A 20828-nucleotide genomic window follows, 5' to 3' on the forward strand; every position below is an offset into this window, starting at 1 on the left:
TTATCAAAAGCATTATTTAATATTTTAACGCCTCCACAATTTGCCGTATTACAGTCCCGACGCACTTCCATGTATTTAGTTTTCTCTGCATTTACTTCTAAACCCATGTCCCTGCAAGCGTTTAATAAGATTTCTGCATTTATTTCTACTGTTCTCCTATCATCCCCTATTAAATTTACATCATCAGCATATGCCATAACCTGGTGAATGCCGTTCAACTCTAGACCCTGGTTGCTATCTTTGATTTTCCGGTTCAAATCTCATGTTGTCGCAAATTCTGTCGAGGAATTTGAAGCCTAAAATATATAAAACGATAATCAACCTGTTGTTCTGTATGGTTGCGAAACATGATCGCTTACTCTAAAGGAAGAACATAGACTGAAAGTATTTGAGAACAAGATCCTGAGACGATTATTCGGACCCAAGAGGAACGGGAATGGAGAATGGCGGAACTTCATAACGAGAAACTACATAATTTATACGGTTTACCAAACATTGTTAGGGTCATCAACTCTAGGAGGCTTGGGTGGGCAGGACATATAGCCAGAATGGAAGAAAGTAGAAACGCTTTCAAAGTGTTAGCGTCAAGACCAATCGCTAGCGGTAGCGGTAAGACCAAGTGGTAGCGGTAAAACGACCATTAGGAAGACCTAGGCGCAGATGGGAAGACAATATTAAGATGGATCTTGCAAAAATAGGAATACAAAGTAGAAACTGGATCCAGTTGGCTAAGGATAGAAGTCAGTAAAGAGCTTTTGTGAACGCGGCATTGAACCTCCGGGTTCCATAGGCTTTAGAGTTAGTTAGCTTACGAAGCATGAGTAGATGCCTAGGCTGATACTATAAATATATTAAATTCCCATTTACTGAAAAGATGGGTTCTACTGACATTGGATAGTCTGTATATTCTTCGTGTGCTAGGGCCTAGGGAAAAAAAGGAGATAAGATTTCATATCAGGTAACGTCACGCAGTCCCACGCCTTCATTTTTTTCATTAAAAATGTAAAAGGCAAGAGAAACAAATTTCATCTCACTTTCCTTTGTGGCAGTCGGACACAAATCATCACACTTTTCTGCAAAAAGCACTTTTCAAATCGGATTATTGGGAGAGACTCCAGTTCCAATGTTGGGGGGGACATGTATCCCAATTTCGCCGGAATTTGTGCCCGTACCTACAGCTGAGACAAGTTTTCAGCATGAGGAGAGGGGTATATCCTCCTCTGGCATTTATTGCAATTTGTGCCCAAGTAGCGGAAGTGGAATTAATACATATTGATGAGACTACTAAACGCACTACAGCACGAAGTTCAGTTTGAAATACTATAGATTACGATTCTTTTTTAAAAATGGAAAAGCCAAGAGGAATCAATTTCATCTTACATTCCTTTGTGGCAGTCGGACACAAATAATCAAACTTATCCCAAAAAGCACTTTTTAAGTCAGATTATTGGGGGGACTGTCCCCCCCAGGTCCAACATTGGGGGGGACATGTCCCCCTCGTCCCCCCTGGGATTTGCGCCAGTGGTCACAAGCACTTGGGTTCACGAGAGCCCAGAACAGAGAAGACAGAGCAGGTGCGTATGGATTTTCAGGTACAAATCGGACGAGAGCCCCCTCCAAAGAGAACACTTTTGTGTTGGGAGCAGAAACTGTTTTCTACCTGCAGTATTAAGGATAATCCACAAGATGATAGACCATCAATAAGAGAGGAACAAGTAGCGGCATCAATGAAAAAAATGAAATGCAATCTGTCAGTTTTACGTCCCACGGTTATGCCGGTTAGGCTAAAGGAGATGGTGATGATGAGAAATGAATGAAACGGTGGAATGAAGAAAGTGGGAGGAGACGGGAGTACACCGAGAAAGCCCACGAGCACGGTGTTTGTCTACCCCAAAGTCCACATGGCTGGGCTCGATCGAACCACGGACCTCAGGCACCGGAGGTGAACGCTCTACCACTTTTTTTTAAACTTCCTGACTTTACTTTTCCTATTTTAACAACTTCTCAGGACTACTAGACTCGACAGGGACACGAACACACAAACATCGAGGACAGTTAAAATTCCACCCTTGCTACTACAGGGGGATTCGAATCCCCAATGGGCTTCACCTCACGATCATCAGCCTAACGCCTAAGACCGCTCGGCTACACCCACCGGCTACCACTGAGCCACCGCGCCCCCTGTCAATGGAAAATTACCAATTAAGTCAATTCGCAAAAGGTCCGTGGTATTTGGTATACCTCAGTTAACACTGCGCGAACATATGAAACGTCTTAAAATTACACCCATATCGACCGAAATTTGTTCCAGAATTATCTGACAATGATTTAAATCAAACGAAGGAGGTACGTGATACACTTCTGCAGGTGTTTGACACTATCCCGATACAAGGAGAATTATTTTCAGTGATGAATGTGTCATACTGTATACCGAAGCTCCCGAGCAGTTTCGGACTGGGGGTATAGGGCCTCGGCAGGAGCCTCACTTGGAGAGCCCCATCCTCCTTCGGGTGGTGGTTTTTCCTTCATAAAGTTGTCAGCTTCATATTTATGCGTGGTAATGGGGCCCTGGGTGGAAACCTGTTCTGTTTCTTTATGGTGTTGCAATAACTTGTCAAACGACTGACCGAGAGCTCCAGCAGGACTTTATAAAAAGCAGTCTCATTTCGGCATTCATAGGGCCCCAATCTTCATATTGTTGAAATATATTCTTACTAGGCCACAAACGAAGGGCCCCAAGCAAGACTTTATAATACTGTTAGTTTAATTCCAATAATGGAACTCCAAGACTACATTCAATGCTAGAGGCCACGGAACGCTGGGAACGCGACAAACTACAACGAGTAACTATGCTCCAACACAACAGACATCTTTTATCTTACTTTCCATGTTATTCAATATTCATTATGTATATATTTAGACAGAGGCCCAGCAGGGATCCCTGCCCTCCTGCCCTGGCCAGTCCGAGCCTGCTCCCGAGCAAGAAATGTATTTTGGTCAAAGGAAAAACATGATTTTTATGAGGGGAATATCTCAATGAGGTGTTATTTTTATGAGGGGAATATCTCAATGAGGTATTATTTTTATGAGAGGAATATCTCAATGAGGTGTTATTTTTATGAGAGAATATCTCAATGAGGTGTTATTTCTGAGGGAAATATCTCAATGAGGTGTTATTTTTATTAGGGGAATATCTCAATGAGGTGTTATTTTTATGAGGGGAATATCTCAATGAGATGTTTCCAGCAAGGTGGATGCACCACGGATCGCATTGATAGTGCAACGATATGTAGTGAGACTACTCCCGGACTCTGTATCACGAACTAATTCACATTCAAAACGGATTCTAATAAAACTGACACCGCCGGCGTTGCACAGAATTACGATATTGACGACGTCGAAGAATCCATAAGTGTGTGCTACGGCCACCCGGTTCCATGTGTCCCGACCAACCATCCATCATGCCATTCACAAAAAGTTACGTCTCAATGTGATCCATAAAGCAAAAGTTCCTACGGTGAAAGCTAGTCATGTAGTGCAACGCAAAATCAACTGGAGGAAGCAGTGCGATTGCCACCTAACTGGAGATCAGTTAACGATTGTAGTCACCACAGCCAACAAGTGGATATGTCTGACCGATTGCGGAGTGGTTCAAGCAGGGCCACAACTAGGTGGGAACAAGTGGGGTACGTGCTCCGAGCGCATGGTTGGAGGGATATATAAACATTGTGGAGCACCGAATTTCGTGTTTGTTCCGGGTGACAAACCCTAGTTGCGAACCTGGGTCCGAGAAATCATGTACAGAAGTATCAATGCAAACGGACAAAACAATTTTGTTCGTCAGTAGAGCCCAATTTCATCAGCAAGGTTCCATGGTTGTAGTTGCCTTTTGTTGCAGAAGAAAATTGAAGCAACGTTTCACTGCTAATGATGTGAAAATCAATGCTGTGTATTATCAGGACCATGTTTTGATGGATAATTACAACAAAGAAATCTCTATACTCCATGGAGAGGATACCAATCGGATAGAACTGAATTAGGACAAGTTGTCCAGTCACATAACCAAATCATCACTGTCATTTTACCGAGATGGAAGCTAGGGCCGACATTCAAGCTGTTCCTTTCACAAACATTCTAGTGAAGTGTCCCGATGGCAGCCTAATAGACTGTTGTTCCTATGAATTTCTGAAATACATGTCTTCCCGTAAGTTGGTCACAATTTCCGGTTTCTAGAAAGCCCAATAAGAAGAATGGAATAACAAGAAGTCTTCTCTATTGGAAAGTGCGCTTTCGTGCAATCGTCAATTGTGTTGATCGTCACACGGAATACAGGGAGTCCATAAAGTCCTGCAGGAAAGTAAAACTCTATAACTTGGAAACCGTTATGTTTAAGTGTATAAATTTTGGGGGTTGGAAGAAGGGAAGTTTAAAGTTTTGTTCTGGCCACAATGCTCGATGACGTTTGCGCTGGTAATCACGTGACTTAAGATGGCGTCTATTAAAGAAAAGGCACAATGTGTTTTGTGGTTTGCGGAATTAAAATCTTGCGTTCCAGTGCGGGGAAAGTTCCAAACAACGTATGGGAAAACACTCCCAGCAGAAACAAGTATCAAGAGGTGGTACGAGAAGTTGAAAGAAACGGGAAGTGTGTCAGATTTGCGACGCAGTGGAAAGCCAGGAACGAGTGACGATGTGATTCACACGTTGCAGGACAGCGTAGCTAGGAGACCAATGAAGTCGCTTAAACGTAGGTCATTGAAACTGGGAATACCGAAGTCAACGTTACACAAGATCGTACGCAAGAATTTGAAGGCCCTATCCTTATAAGTTAAAATTTGTGCACGAGCTGATAAAGGAAGACTGTGACATGAGAATGGAATTCTGTGAGTCAATTCTTACCCGCTTACAAGAAGATGGTGACCTTCTGTCTCGATTTATGTTTTCAGATGAAGCCACATTTCATGTGTCGGGAAAAGTGAACAGGCACAACTACCGAATTTGGGGGGTGGAAAATCCACGTGAATTCGAGGAGCATAAGCGGGATAGTCCCAAAGTCAATAGTGCTGTTTCAATGGACCACATATCGGTCCTTTTTTCTTCGAGGAAGAGACGGTAAATGGTAACAATTATCTGAACATGCTACAGACATTCCTTTTGCCAGAACTTACTAGGTTAGGCATCCTTAATGAGGTCCACATGCAATAGGGTGGGGCACCGCCGCACTATGTCCTTCAAGTTCGACAGTTTCTTAACGATGAATTTAAGGAGAGATGGATTGGTTGAAGAGGACCCACACCTTGTCCTGCAAGATCACCAGATTTAACGCCTTGTGATTACTGGCTGTGGGGACACCTGAAGACCAAGGTGTATTCGCAGAAGCCAGCTAATCTGCACAATCTCAAGAACAAAATAACTGATGTGATTTTGAACATTCCAGACGAGCACCGCCAACACGCAATTCTTGGTTTCCCAAAAAGACCGCAAGAGTGTTTGGACGTGAATTGTGCACAATTGGAGGTTTGGCGATGAACCTTAACTAGCTGAAACAAAACTTTGAACCTTTCTGTAAGTACACCAAAAAGTATTTGTTAATACATTACGTAGTTTCCAAGTTATAGAGTTTTACGTTCCTGCGGAACTTTATGGAATCCCTGTACAACCGATGCACCGCGGTGGCGAAAGGCAAGGGCGCCGATTTCTCTGTAAATTTGGGGAAGCCCATTCAGATGCAGAACGCATATATATTATTTTTAGACAAATTGCACTCAAGTTATGCAAAATATTGTATATTCATAAACACAATAGGGGGTCCACATGAGCTTTCGGGGGTTTCCCCCAAGGATCGGCGCCCTTGGCAAAAGGGCAGAAAGTCCTAGCTGAATGAACATTTTAAAGTCATTTATATGAAAGCATATGAGATTCTGGAATCACTCTAGACGCATATTGTCTTCATCTTTTAATTCTTTTCAATGTGTCAGTACCAAAATCACCTGCTATCTAACGAACGGAAGTAAATTTGTGGACAATTAAAATTATTTTTACAAAAAAGGTACGTAACATATATGATTGCAAAGTATATTGTATTTTTACTTGTTTTACTCTCTCATTTTTTTAAAATTTTGTTCTAGCTTGACAATTTCAAACGCAACGTATATTGCAAACCTAGTAATGTATCATTATATAGTTACCTCCTTCTATCTCGGGAATGTCGTCTGTAACTAACCATACTTTCTATGGAGGGTGTGCTAAAATTCAAAAGGAAGGAAATAAATGAATCAATAAAATCAATAAAAAATAATCAATCAATAAAATAAATAAATAATACTTAAACTCTGTTGTTTACAAGTTATAAATACAATATGCTAACTGATGTTATAAAGAAAGTTACAGTGTCGTGAAGTATAATTTGTCATACTGAGTGAAAGTCTTTGGTCTCATTATATAGGGTAAGTATACCTAATTTCGCAGCATCTCATAAAATGAAATAACACAATCTTGTGGAAGATTGTGGCAGCCCGGCTCTACCATACGTTCAATACGTGCATTCAAGGGGTGGCAAAATCTGTCATAACTATATTATTTAAAATAAATATTTCTTGTTGGAAACAGACTTCATGACGGTATTAGTTAAATTTACAAGCTGACTTTCTTTTAAGTTTTACGGCTCTGCCAGTTAAGCTCAAGAAGATGGTACATGCAAACCAAAGGTAGGTACAAAAGCTCTTTCGCAAGTAACGCTGCCAAACAAAACACATAACATTTTGCAACGATAACGTTTATGTATATTTAGTTATAGGCAAGGTGACCATAATTTTTACTTGCAAAAGCGGGACACATACGAATCGGCGACGCGGGGGGGATAAATATGTGACTTCCAGATTGTATTTTGGGACTCAACTGTGTTTTCAATTTACAAAATACACAAGTAAGAATGATAACACAGCGTCTCTAACTTAAATACTACCCAACAATACTTTTAACTCAGAAATCGAACTCAATTCCCACTTGAACCACAGAACACTCAATTCTCATTTGAACATTCAGAAGTTCCAGACAGGGCTCAACCTTCCCAATGAGTGTTGGTATGGAAGAGTGTAGAATTTGCATTGACCATTTATATTTTGAATAATTATTACGGGACACCTGGGTCATTTTTGCTTAAAAACGGGATATTTAGCCGTCCGTTTGAGAATCAGATAAAAACGGGACAACGGTTGGATAAAAGGGACTGTCCCGGCTAAAACGGGACGTCTGGTCACCTTGGTTATAGGGCAACAAGGACAATAGTCTGGTACCATATGACAAAACAATCTTGTGGCCAGACTTGTTTAAACTTGTTTTATTTATGCTGTGAAAGATATAATAAGTGAGGAAGCCATAGGTGATTGAAGTGTATTTTTAATTTCTGCAAAATGAATTATAAGTATTAAGGAAATACAAAGTTTAAAAGGAATAAAAATGATTTAATTTATTGAAATAATTATCATGGTAAGTTTTGATCTATGCTAAAGTAATTTTAAACGAACTGGGGCCGCAATATTTATTTATATCTATATGTTATGTATGGTATGGTATATATCATATGTTGCAATTTTTAGATCTTTTATTGTGGAAGTATAAACGCTTGTAAACACCTAAAATTATTTAGGACATTTTAAAATTCTGCTACGAGAAGAAGAGAGAGTAGTCTGAAGAAGCTAGATGGTGAAATTGAATGCTAACTTCGTCAGTAAACTAGGTCTTGACGTCAGGTAGGAGGAGTGCATGTAGCGACAACTATTAGTCTAACTGAACTATTAGGAGTATTACTAGGTATCTTGGTTTTATAATAATAATGTTTATACGTTCATTATGTAACACTGTTTCGCTTTTCACATTTTCATTTGTAGTACTGTTCTATTGTGAAATTACGAATTTATGTCAAAATAAGCTGTTGCTGAAACTTGTATGTGTGTGTTTGTTCCGCTTTAAGCTGTTGAAATTATGATCACTCTACGTACGCATTAATCTTAGTAGTCAATGAAACAGTCCCGTAACCAAATCTGATTATTACGGTTCTGATAAAGGGATTTACTCTGAACTCTACTTTGGAATAACACGTTTACGACCAAGTGGAGAAATTTATTAAGATCATTAAATAATCATATGATGTTTACACTACTTTCAGTGTTTTATAATGTCGTTTCTTTTAAATATTTTTGCGGAATATTTACTAGGGAGGATCAACGTTAGAAAAATCAATTTATTCGCTTTCGTCGAGAGATAATTCATCTTCAAGACATTTTAAAATAATGTTGCATGCGCTTTCCATCTATATAGAACACGAGGCTGGGACTTCAATCCCCAGTTCTTGTACCGTATATATTAGTCTGGATTGGAAATGAAATTCAATTTTCCCATTCTGTTTTCTTCCTTTGTGGTTACCCTTCTTTTTTCTCAGTTTCATGACAAAGTATTCCCCATGCCCTAAGCAGTGTTATCAACAAGTTTATACAAAAAGTCGCTAAATTGGAGATGAAATGACTCCAATTTTGAGTGAAAAGTCGCTAAAAAAATTTCGTGGAAGTTTGCCTCTTTCATATATATATATATATATATATATATATATATATATATATATATATATATATATATATATATATGCGTGTGCGTGTGTGTGTGTTTGTGTAAGATACGTGATCAATTCAAGCGATAGTACTATCTACGCTACAAGAACGTATATGAAAGATTCAAAGACATACATATATAACTAACAATAATTCCACTTTTATATATTTTTAACTTTATGATCAATTTTGCTTCAACAAAATCAAAAATGAATTTAGGAAAACGAGCAAAATTAAAAGATCTAGAAAAAATCTTGGTCTAAAAGGTCTACTCACGCTTCTACAGATAATCTGTTTGCTATCGGTAATGTATTATTTGTGCTTCTAAACAGAAGCTCTGTAAACTAAAGGACATTAAAAGCTGGAGTTCGTCCCCGTTAGAAGGTAAGGTAGTTGGTATTTCTTTGGTTGGTAGCTTACAGTAGGATTTAAAAATGGTACGGTAGCCAGTGCTTAAAGTGAGCCGGTATGAGCCGGTTATGCATCCGAAAGTTAGAAAATCGGCCGGTATGGCATACCGATAAAAATAAGTGATTAAAATTGTAATTTGCGTCTAGGAAAAAAAATATTTTACACAGAAATAAGTATGGCGTTAGTGTTGAGTCAACAAATATGTTTATACTATCAAGGATTTCGTTGCTGCTGCTTCGAAAGAAATAACAGTTCCCTATCATCCTATTCAATGGCAGATTTTGTGCTCCTGATTTTTTTTCAACATTTGTTTGAGCAATTCCAACCCCCCCTTCAAAAAATCTAACTACCGTACCGCCTGCCTAAAATGTTTAACCTGGATCCACCCTGACATTGACAGGACTTCTTTTTTCATTCAAAATTACTTTTTTTCCCATTGTCTGGACTTTTGTGTTTACAACTATAAGAAAATTAGTGTTGACCACGAACGAGACGAGGCCAGAAGAAGCTTTTCAAAATGAAAATGACATTGGAATCATTAAATAACTAGATACTAGAGACGAGACGAGAGTGACTACAAAGCTTTAAAGGCCACGTTGGATCACTATGCTATTGTATAAAAGTTCTGTCGCTTTCTCAATAACCACTTTTTCACGAACATCAATATGCCGCCTAAGGCCAAAAATAGTCCTCATCGGCATCGACGACTTTCTGCCAACGTTCTGGAAGGCAATGGATTTCATCGCGGTGGAAATTGATGGGCCGTGAAGCGAAGAAGATACCAAGTGCATTTAGCACCTCTATTAGGGATTTCAACTGGCGTCCTCTAAGGTGATTATCCAAGGAATGGAACAGGGGTAATCGGACGGTGCAATGTCCGGGGAGTATGGCGGATGCAATAGTCCAGGGCATAGAATGGTGTCCCGGGTCATCGTAGCCACGTGGGGCTTAGCGTTGTCCTGTAACAGGTGGATCCCTTTGTGATTCAAAAGTGCTGGTTCCAGGGTTTTGAGTTTTTCTTGAACATGGCTCAACTGCTGACAGTATACAGTTGCAGTAGTGTTCTGACCAGCTGGTAGAAGTTCCCGTTGGACGATGCCGCGAGCAGTCCACCAAACACACAGGAAGACTTTCCTCTGGTGCAGTGCTGGTTTTGGCTGTTTTGGAACGGGTTCATTGGATGCTAACCAATGATGACGGCGCCGTGGAGCTTCCTACAGCACCCATTTCTCATCACATGCCAACATCCTGTCTACAAATGGCTCCTTCCTCAGATGAGACTAGGGTTGCGCACGAGACAAGATTTATGGCTGTCTCGACTCGAAAATGTGCCGTAAAAGTGATGTCTCGACTCGAAAAATATATATTTTTCTATTGGAAGAGCTGTCTCGACTCGAATTTTGTCAGGAAAATCCTGTCTCGACTCGTCTCGTGCGCATCCCTAGAGGAGACAGCAAAGAAACACAGGTGTCTGCTAGTTTAATCTTTTGGCTCGGAGTTAAGTCATGTGGACCCATCGACACAACTTATAGTGCTTCCCAAGTTGATGGAGGTGCTGTCGAATGATTTGTCGACTCATACTGAATCGTAGTCTCAGTTCCTCATATGTCCTGCAACTGTTCGCCTCAATTGCTGTCTAAAGATCTTCATTTTGTACATGTGTTGGTGTTCCTGCACGTAGTGCGTCTTCGGGTGTTTCATCACCGTCCTTAAACTTGTTAAAGCATCGCTCTACTGTCCACTAGTCACGACACTCTTACCAAAGGCCTGGCATATCTTCCATCCCGCTGCAGTGGCGTTTGACCTCAGTTTGAACTCGTACAGCATACACGGCCTTATGACGCTCTGTGGAGGACCCATGTTGACTGTGTCCTTACGCAAGTTCACTGTGTAACTGAACTCTCACAACCAGATAGTATGTTGGATAAACCCACACCAACAACTGACCTTCGCCGTATCACCATTATCATTCAACTCACGATGTGAGGTCCAATTAAATACAGACCTTCACAAAAAGCGACATAACTTTCTTAGTTACCTTTATAAATGCGATGTTTAAATATACGTACCATTCGTTTTCTTCGTCATTTAGATCACTGATATGCTCAAACAAAATCTTAGAAAATTAAAATAATTTATAAATATTTACTTCTGTTCGGCTGATGACAGTGAGGAGTAAAACATTTACTACATTAGTACTCACTCTCTCTCTTTCTATAGATTCTTCACATCAAAAATGGTGCAAAAATGTCAGGAGTAGAGATGGTCTTTAGGGTTCTGTCTTAATTACTGCTCTAAGGGGTTATATTTGCTCCATACCGTCACCTCATCTGATATCACTTTAAGCACTGACGGTAGCTCAGAACCTTCATAAGTTTGGTTACCACTGCTTTAAAGCATATCATCGTTCGTTAATTCGGGAAAAGGACTAAACCAAGAGTCACGAAACTTTTTTTGTTTTAAAGGTTGCATTAACAATGATCATTCCCCAAAAAGTCACATATGATAGTTTTGGGTAAACCTAATTTTTGTAGTTATATTGCAGTTAATAGTTACATAAATAGTGTACGTGAAAATGAATAAAAATATATAATATAGCACTATGCTACTTGATATATGTAATTTCAGAATTATATTTTTCGCGTAACAAATATTTTTATATAATTTAGCATTTTCCGAAATAGGCTCAGAGGACCGCATTTCACGACATTGAAGGCCGCAGTTCTCCTACGCCTGAATTAAACTGAGACTTGGAAATATACTGGATATAGTACAATGTCGATTTAGAAATTCATATATATATCAATACAACGTGCTTAATAATAATAAAAAACAGACAACTTTAGCACAGCGCCTAAGAAATCATGTCTTTTGAATAATAAATTTTTGATGTTATTAATTCTGTAAATGTTTCCTAAATATTTTTTCTTATTCTTAGTACAATAGTACAACTTAAAATAGTATATCGATTGTTAAAACTTTCCTGATCCACAAAGAAAGGCATTCTAATTTTTCTTGTTTGATACGAGGGTCGTGCAGAAAGTAAAGAACGTTTAGGTATGGTTAAATAAAAACAAAAGACATCACCACAAAACTTTATTTACAAAGCCACACGACCATGCTCTACTTTTCTATGTAATCGCCATAGTTGTCAATATATTGTTATAATGTAGGACCAGTTCTTCAATTCCGATGTTATACTTATCTGTCGCCGAAAATTTGATGTCGCCAGGTTGTCATTGCTTGCTTGAGTTCCTCATCGTTTGAGAACTGTTTTCTACCCAAAAATTCCTTAAGTTTCAAGAATAAGTGAAAATCACTTGGTGCCAAGTCAGTGCTGTAAGCAAGATGTCCAGATGTCCTACTTTACACGTTTAAGTTCCTGCTGTGTTCGTGCTGATGCATGATGCTCTCACAAACATAATGCACCATTTCCTCACTGACGACACGTTCATTGCACTATCACCATAAATATTCTATATTTGCCTATGGATTTCAATAGACTTAACTTTTTGCGCATTCAGGAAACGAGTGACACTCCGTACTTCATATTTGACGGGATTTCGATTCGCGCTGCCATTTTGAATCGCTGCAAAAACAAGTAGCGTGACGGCACAATATTGAGACTAGGCTCACACTGAGGTGAAGGAAGGAGTTAACTACCACGCACACGATCACAGTGGTGGGGGATCGGCGCGCAATCGTTCTCTACTTTCTGGACGGCCCTCATATTTTGCAGTTAACGAATGTATCCTCTTTTCTTTTAAATATATTCTTTAACTTTATAAACTGCATTTTCAATAGTTTGAACTGCAAATAAATACGAGGGTCGTTCAGAAAGTAAAGAACGTTTTAGCATTATTAAATAAAAACAAAAGATATCAACACAAAACTTCATTTACAAAGCCACAGGACTCTACTTTGCTTTTCTATATAATCGCCATAGTTGTAGAGATACTTGTTATAATGTGGGACCAGTTTTTTAATGCTGATATTATACTCATCTGCCGCCAAAGATTTCAACCAGGCTGTCAGTGCTTGCTTGAGTTCTTCATCGTTTGCGAACTGTTTTCCACCCAAAAGTGCCGGGAATAAGTGAGAATCACTTGGTACCAAGTCAGGACTATAAGAAGGATGACAAAAGATTTTCCCTTCAGTTCTTCCGTAACAAGTGATGGCCTCCCACTCCAATTTTCATCATGCACGCTGATTCTTTCTTGATTAAACATAATGCACCATTTCCTCAGTGATGACTCGTTCATTGCACTATCGCTATAAACACTCTTTATTTGCATATAAATTTCAACAGGCTTAACTTTTTTGCGCCTTCAGAAAACGAATGACACTCCGTACTTCACATTTGGCGGGATTTTCGATTGGCGCCGCCATTTTGAATCGCTGTAAAAACAAGTAGCGTGACATGCTTTTCGTCGGCGTTTTGGCATTGATCCGCCTGCACCCAAAAACATTCGTCAATGGTATCTCCAATTTAAAGAAACAGGATCCTTATGCAAAAGTAAGACTCCAGCTCGGCCTCGCACTTCCGAATTTTATGACGAATTTAGCGATCGTCTAGATGTTGTTCGTGCTGCTACTGGTAGACACATAGAGCATTTGTAATAGCATAGCTAAACCTTGAAGATATTGTGAGTATTTTGCAATTTATCCCATGTTGTAGTAGGTTTTTATCAATACATATGGACTTCTAAAATCAGATCAATGTTTTTTGCAATACCCTGCATAATGTTAAAAAAAAAAAATCCCGATCAGGAAGTTCCTCATCTAGTATGCATGTACACTTATATAATGTGTGTGGGTAGTTAGAGACATTTTGCTAAACAAATTAATTATTTTATATAATATCCCTTCCAAATAGCCAGGTAAGGCGAAAAAGAAAGGAAAAAACAATTCTGAGATGTAAAACTCCGTACTTAAATCCAGCTTTTCATGAAATTCCCTGACTTTTTCAGGACTTTGTACGAGTAAGCGGAATCCCCTGACTTTTCCAGATTTTGTAAGGTTTTCCAGTCAGCGGGAACCCTATATAAACAATATGGCAAAATTTCAGAGGAAAATCATGCAACCGCACGTTAAACTGTACGCGCGTGCTTCATTTGCTCTTGGAAGAGAATAAGGATATTAACTTCAACCAAACCAAACAACAGCAAACTACATTTATATATATATATATATATATATATATATATATATATATATATATATTTCAATATACCTTTTTCTTTCAGGTAAAGCAAGATTTAACACTTCCAATGGCGATCCTACTGAACCGTATAATATTCCTTCTTTGAAAGACTTATCTCTCTGGAAAAAGAAAAGTAAAGAAAAATATTATCAAAAACAATCTAAACAATTTGCAAATTGGTAATGGAGCGCACGGAATCCATATCACCCTAACTTTTTAAAATCCTTTGATGGAATATTTGCACTTAAGCTTATCAGATAAAGCAAGATTATTTATAATGATTTCATTTCATTTCATTTCATTTGCCTGTTTCATTGGCTTTCAAAAGCGAGGAATTCTCATGTAATCAATGTTGTGAATAAAATACATACAAAATATTATGAAGTAGCAAAAGGTATACATAATATTGCATTTATACATCTTACTAAATATGAAACCATAAAATAGAAGATATTAAGTATATGAACACGACCATTTACATGGTAATTAGGAAACCACTTATACCACAAATGGCATGTACTGAGGAGCCAATAACTGTTGTCAATTCTTAACTTAATGAATCATTTACATATTTCTTAATAGTATAATAGCACTTGCAGCAAGTAGTTTAATAACTTCTTACGAAAAACAGTTACATTAGTCATATTTTCTAAGTACATAGGAAGTTTATTATACAACCTAACACAATTTATATACACAGTTTTGCATATATCAGGGTGAAAAAATAATGATTTTTATTTAAAAAATCATTTTTGTTGATTTATTAATCGTAAATCAAATCTTCTCCTCGTATAATACAAGTCGCGAACTGAAGAAAAAACATTAGGAATTAGTATTAATGGTTGATTATGCCATTTAAGTGAAAGAATTGGTGTTGAAATTTGAATTAATCCCCAATCGTTAACCTATTTCAATCCCAAACAATGTTAAATGTTGAGAAAATAATACAGCAAGTTTATCATACATGACACTTTTTTTTCACAAAAGTGTTGATATTGGCAGGGGCATATTTTTAGAAAATCGGAACTAGTTTGCGGTACGAAATACACAAAAGAATATTCGTCTTAAATGTTCATGCTGTCTGTATGATTCCTCTGTTGGAATAGTTAACGATTTAAAAACCCTATGTTGCGGAGAGAAGAAAGCAGGATCCCCCTTACCCGTTCAAAACGGGATTTTCCCTAATCATCCTCTGGATGACACTCCTTTTCATACTGTGCTGTACATACATTTGAGTCTCATTGTATTACGATTATTATCTTCCATAATCGAAAATAACAGAACAGAAACGGGATTTTACTTATTTTCACTTTAAAATAATTTATTCCGGAATTTGATTGAAATCAACTATTTTTATTTTTAAAAATCAAAAATAATGATTTTTATTTAAAAAATCATTTTTGTTGATTTTTTTTATTTAAATCGATTTTTTTTAATTTAAATCAAATCTTTCTCCTCGTATAATACAAGTCGCGAACTGAAGAAAAACATTAGGAATTAGTATTAATGGTTGATTATGCCATTTTAAGTGAAAGAATTGGTGTTGAAATTTGAATTAATCCCCAATCGTTAACCTATTTCAATCCCAAACAATGTTAAATGTTGAGAAAATAATACAGCAAGTTTATCAACATGACACTTTTTTTTTCACAAAAGTTGTTGATATTTGGCAGGGGCATATTTTTAGAAAATCGGAACTAGTTTGCGGTACGAAATACACAAAAGAATATTCGTCTTAAATGTTCATGCTGTCTGTATGATTCCTCTGTTGGAATAGTTAACGATTTAAAAACCCTATGTTGCGGAGAGAAGAAAGCAGGATTCCCCCGTTACCCGTTCAAAACGGGATTTTCCCTAATCATCCTCTGGATGACACTCCTTTTCATACTGTGCTGTACATACATTTGAGTCTCATTGTATTACGATTATTATCTTCCATAATCGAAATAACAGAACAGAAACGGGATTTTTACTTATTTTCACTTTAAATTAATTTATTCCGGAATTTGATTGAAATCAACTATTTTTTATTTTTAAAAAATCAAGTGATTTAAATCGTGATTTAAATCAGACTGATCAATACACCCTGGCTTATATTAGTATATTTTTGATGCATCGCAAATATGTCACTCTCTTGTCTTGCATTATGGCTATGAACATTATTGTTAAAGGTAAAAAGATGCCTGTTTTTCACAACAAAAAGAATAGATTTGCTTTTGATGATTTGGGAAGGATTTGTTGTTTTTTTAAATAAAAAAAAAAAGCTGAAAAAATTAGGTAATTACTCGAAATGACTTTAGACACAAGGCACGATTTCAGGAAAGTGGTATCTAATTAATTATTTTGCTTTTAAATCTAATGCTGTGAAATACTGTCAATTTCAAAATTAAAGACAACTTGCGTATAATCAGGCCAATTTTCTAAATAGATAATTGAATACATAGAACACATATTGTGCATTATAACCAAGATAATAACATTTTCTAGTACTTTCTCTGTTTATCCAACTTTTATAACTAAATTTATAGCTCACTTCTTTCCCAAAACGCTCTGATAATGGATCTTGTTTAATCCAAAATGGACAGGATTTAAAAACAACAGTAATGCACATAAAAAAAAACTTCGTGCTTATAAAGGAATTTGGTACAGAAAATTAAATACTTTAAGACTAATACTCAATAATGGCAACTCATTCATTTATGAAACTTCACAAAAACAATATTATTTGGAATGTGTTAAATGATCAATTAGATACTTAACAGTGGTGCGTTGTCTAATGATCTGAGATATTTAGTTTTCTCTTCTACTTGTTGAACTTGTCGAAGCAAGTTATCTCATAACAATTCTAAACTACTTTTTGTTTACATCCTTCTAACTTCTTGATTTCCGTAAAAGAAGCATTTTTCGGTTAAAGCACACATAATAATAATAATAATAATAATAATAATAATAATAATAATAATAATAATAATAATAATAATAATAGTATAAAAGAGAATCATATATAAATTGTTGTTATAACAGGATAAAACATTATAAAAGTACCAAAAACCTAACACAAACGTAATTTTTATAGTCCGATCTTCTGTTATTAAACGTAGTGAGTAAGGTATTTAATACAGAGTTCTTTGTACCTTTCGTACACAATAAATATGTTTTCTTTACTCTGTGAGTTGGTACCCTGTATGATATATTATTTACAAGGTACTGACTGCATAATTTATTTTCTAGAATGGACTCTAAAAATCTTAACGCTTGTTGTTCTCTTCTTTGGGATAAAAGGTCTAGATTAAAACCTCTAATAATCTCTTGAAATCACAATAGCATTGGTATAAATGTAAATCGAAATATACATATTTTATAAACCTTTTTTTGGACCCTTTCTATTTTATCATTATTCGTTCTAGTAATGTTTGACCAAATCGCACTTACAAATTCAAGTTAGGTCTAATAAGGATTTTATATAGTCTTATATACATGCTGTAATTCTTGAAATTTGACCAGTTTCTAAGTAAAGTACCTGTTGCGATGTTTGCATGTTTGATAGCATCATTCACATAATAATAATAATAATAATAATAATAATAATAATAATAATAATAAAGCTCTAAAATATGGGAAACTTAAAGAACAAAACTCCGTACTTATATTTTTGCAGTGGAATTTCTTCTTCCTCAGAAATCAAGAAGTTAGGAGGGTATTAACAAGGAGTAAAGCAGTGCTATTCTGAGAAAGTTCTCAGTAGAAGAAACAACAAAATATCGCAGTAAATCACTTAATAACGCAATACAAGTAAATAAATAACTGGTATTAATGAATCGAAACTGACTAAAGCACTATATATATATTAATAACACTTGTATAACAGTTTCAGTAATGTAACATCGCGTTCATCAGACACGTTATGGAAGATTAATCCAATAATAATAACTTCAATATAAACAGAAAGTGAAGGCAGATCACCCTCACTTTTCCCAAAGTCAATGAAGTTTTCCCCTTCACTTTCCATATCCACATGTACAAAACGTAAATTTTCAATTAGGTGCTTGTTACATACTTTCCCTAATTATTTTTACACCTGTTCTGAATTTTGAACACTTACTCACATAACATCGTTTACAGTTTCTTTCCTTTTAACTCTTTCTATACTATTTTGTCCAGCTCTGTAATTACATTATTTATCGTTCTTGGATTTTTGTATTTAGCCATTAATGAATGAGAGTATATGATGTATTAATATTCTCGCTTCCTATTAAAGACTCTAGTTCAAATTCTAAATCTGCTGCTTTTTGGATTCTTCCCGTAGCCACGTCAAACTAAAATTGAGGTACTATCTTTAATATATACAAGAGTTGGTCAATAATGAATGATCATAAACGAATAAAACATAATTACCTGTACTAATCCTTTAAATGTTGATTGTCTTTTTCAGAATAATCCGCATTACATGCAATGTACTTGTCCCAACGTTTTTGCCAGTCATCCAAAACATGCTGGAAGCCATTTTTGGACAGATCCTTTAATATCGCCTCCACAGCTTTTACCACTGCCCCTGAAGATGCGAAACGCCGTCCCCGGGGGTGTTTCTTCAAAGTTGGAAAAAGAAAGGAATCACAAGGGGCTAAATCAGGGCTATATGGAGGACGAGATATACACGAAACGTTGATCTTTGTAAGATAGTCAATAACAACATTGGCAATATGGAACCTGGCGTTATGGTGTAGCATCCATTCTGTTTCTTTCAAATGTGTTCGTTTCCGATTAATGTGACCTTGGAAGGTTGCAATACACCTTTATAATACACTCCAATGACAGTTGTATGTGGTGGATGACATGTTTTTACATCATGCCTCGAATATCGAAACATGAGATGACCACAACTTTGTTAGCAGAAGCAACTACTCTTGCTTTCTAGGGTGTTGGTGATGAAGGAGACTTCCACACAGAACTCTGCTGCTTGGACTCAGGGTCATATTTGTGAAGCCAATTTTCATCAGCAGTGATGATTTTCGACATGAACATGGGATAGTTTGTAGCTTTGATTTCCACTCGCCTCCACACGCACAACCTTTTGATCGGGAATGAGCAATCGTGGAACCACCGCACACACACATATGTGACATATACAGTTTATGTGTGAACACCGTATGAGCGGAACCAAATGAAATGTCCATTCTTTGCGCTAGTTACCTCTCACTGCTAGTTATCTTACCGTGATTCGACGATCTTCTCTCACTGTCACAGCAGCGGTGTTGATGCTCGCTTCCGTCAGAGCGGTTACTGGAGCGCTGGGTCCATCTTCCTTTGAAGTTGATTGTTTCCCATCTTTAAACATTTTGAACCACCTTCGCGCTGCGCTATAGGGAAGAACTGACTCCTCATACGCCTCCTGTAAGATTGCATATGCTTGAGCTGCTGTTTTCTTTAAGCGAAAACAGAATTTCAATGCACTGTACTGTTCATCGCGTGTCACTTCCATGTTGCCTTATGCGAAACTGAAACTACAAGTTGTACGTGTGCTTGAACGGCTGCCAAGGTCACATTCGTGATGCTATGGCCTTCAAACTTGCTCGATCTATTCGTCACTTCTCCCACTACACAGACGTGTTTCGTTTTCTGTGTCTTGCTGTTGTATTCATCTCATAAACACTGATGATCACTCTTCATTGATCAGCCGACATATATATATATAGACCCTGGACAGCATCCGTCCAAAAGATTCTCTTAATTTTACATTCTTAGTGTTTTAAGTGTAAAATAGTCTTAACTGTTGCATCTACGATTTCGTTGGGAAGCAAATACAGAAATAAGCATGTCATCTAAAAACATTCCCCACTTAAGTGAGGTTGTTATTTCGCACCTGTATAATAAAATTATGCTTGTGACTATTAACAAGATATATTAGTTACCTTTAAGATTTTTTTCTCTTCTGATAAACTTCGAACAATAAAGCGAAAGTCTTTCGAAAATTTGTTGAACATAGCGTTGCACTGACAAGAATAATGTTAACAAATTTACATATCATCACAAATATATTCTTAATTCTGGTCCAAGTATTTGATTCCTGTTCTATAAATAAAAAATAGACAATTTATTAATACTTAAAACATGTAGTTCTGGTTTACTCTATAACTAACTAAACTAATTAACTGTATGAACTATGGAATCCGAAGGTTTAATATTGCATTCTCAAAAGGTCTCGTATTGACTTCTGTCATCACCCAGCTGAATCCAGTAGTGCCAAATTTAGGTTTGATGGGGCCCTAAGCTATTGAAAGTAATGGGGGCTCTCTATATGTCTAGCTTTCTATTTCAGCGACAAAATGTCACCATTTTGGGGGTTTTAATATATGCTATATAATACTTTATGAACCTAATAGATATTTAAATGTCAACTTACAGCATTTCATAATGTTACAACATTTACAACACATTGCAAAGTTCTTTAGAAAGACAAAATACAGACTCATAATCTAGTCTCCAGAAGATGGCTATAACATGAAATAGGAGGTGTCAATATTATGAAGAACTACCAATAATTATACAGGGCAAGTCAAATTGATGGACCCGATTTCAGAAATTTATTCTGTGAAATTTAATAAGCACAT

The 20828-nt window shown here is 36.9% G+C and overlaps 1 protein-coding gene across 3 annotated transcripts in view; it reads right to left on the minus strand.

Moving 5' to 3' along the window:
• LOC145679667 (piezo-type mechanosensitive ion channel component-like) overlaps positions 1-20828 on the minus strand; it is a 215593-nt gene that overhangs the window by 146760 nt on the left and 48005 nt on the right. For 2 of the 3 annotated variants that reach the window (XM_081750243.1, XM_081750242.1), the window contains exons 2-4: positions 20130-20289; positions 14251-14339; positions 6189-6245 (exon numbers count right to left, since the gene is read on the minus strand). In XM_081750243.1, coding sequence (XP_081606369.1) covers positions 6189-6245; positions 14251-14339; positions 20130-20201 — 218 coding nt within the window. In that variant the 5' untranslated portion in view covers positions 20202-20289. Of the gene's footprint in view, positions 1-6188; positions 6246-14250; positions 14340-20129; positions 20290-20828 lie in introns of those variants that run through there. The other variant, XR_014130497.1, reaches the window with a different exon arrangement.

The sequence above is a fragment of the Thermobia domestica genome, chromosome 2 (assembly GCF_964235325.1).
Source record: "Thermobia domestica chromosome 2, izTheDome1.hap1.1, whole genome shotgun sequence".
Taxonomy (NCBI): domain Eukaryota; kingdom Metazoa; phylum Arthropoda; class Insecta; order Zygentoma; family Lepismatidae; genus Thermobia; species Thermobia domestica.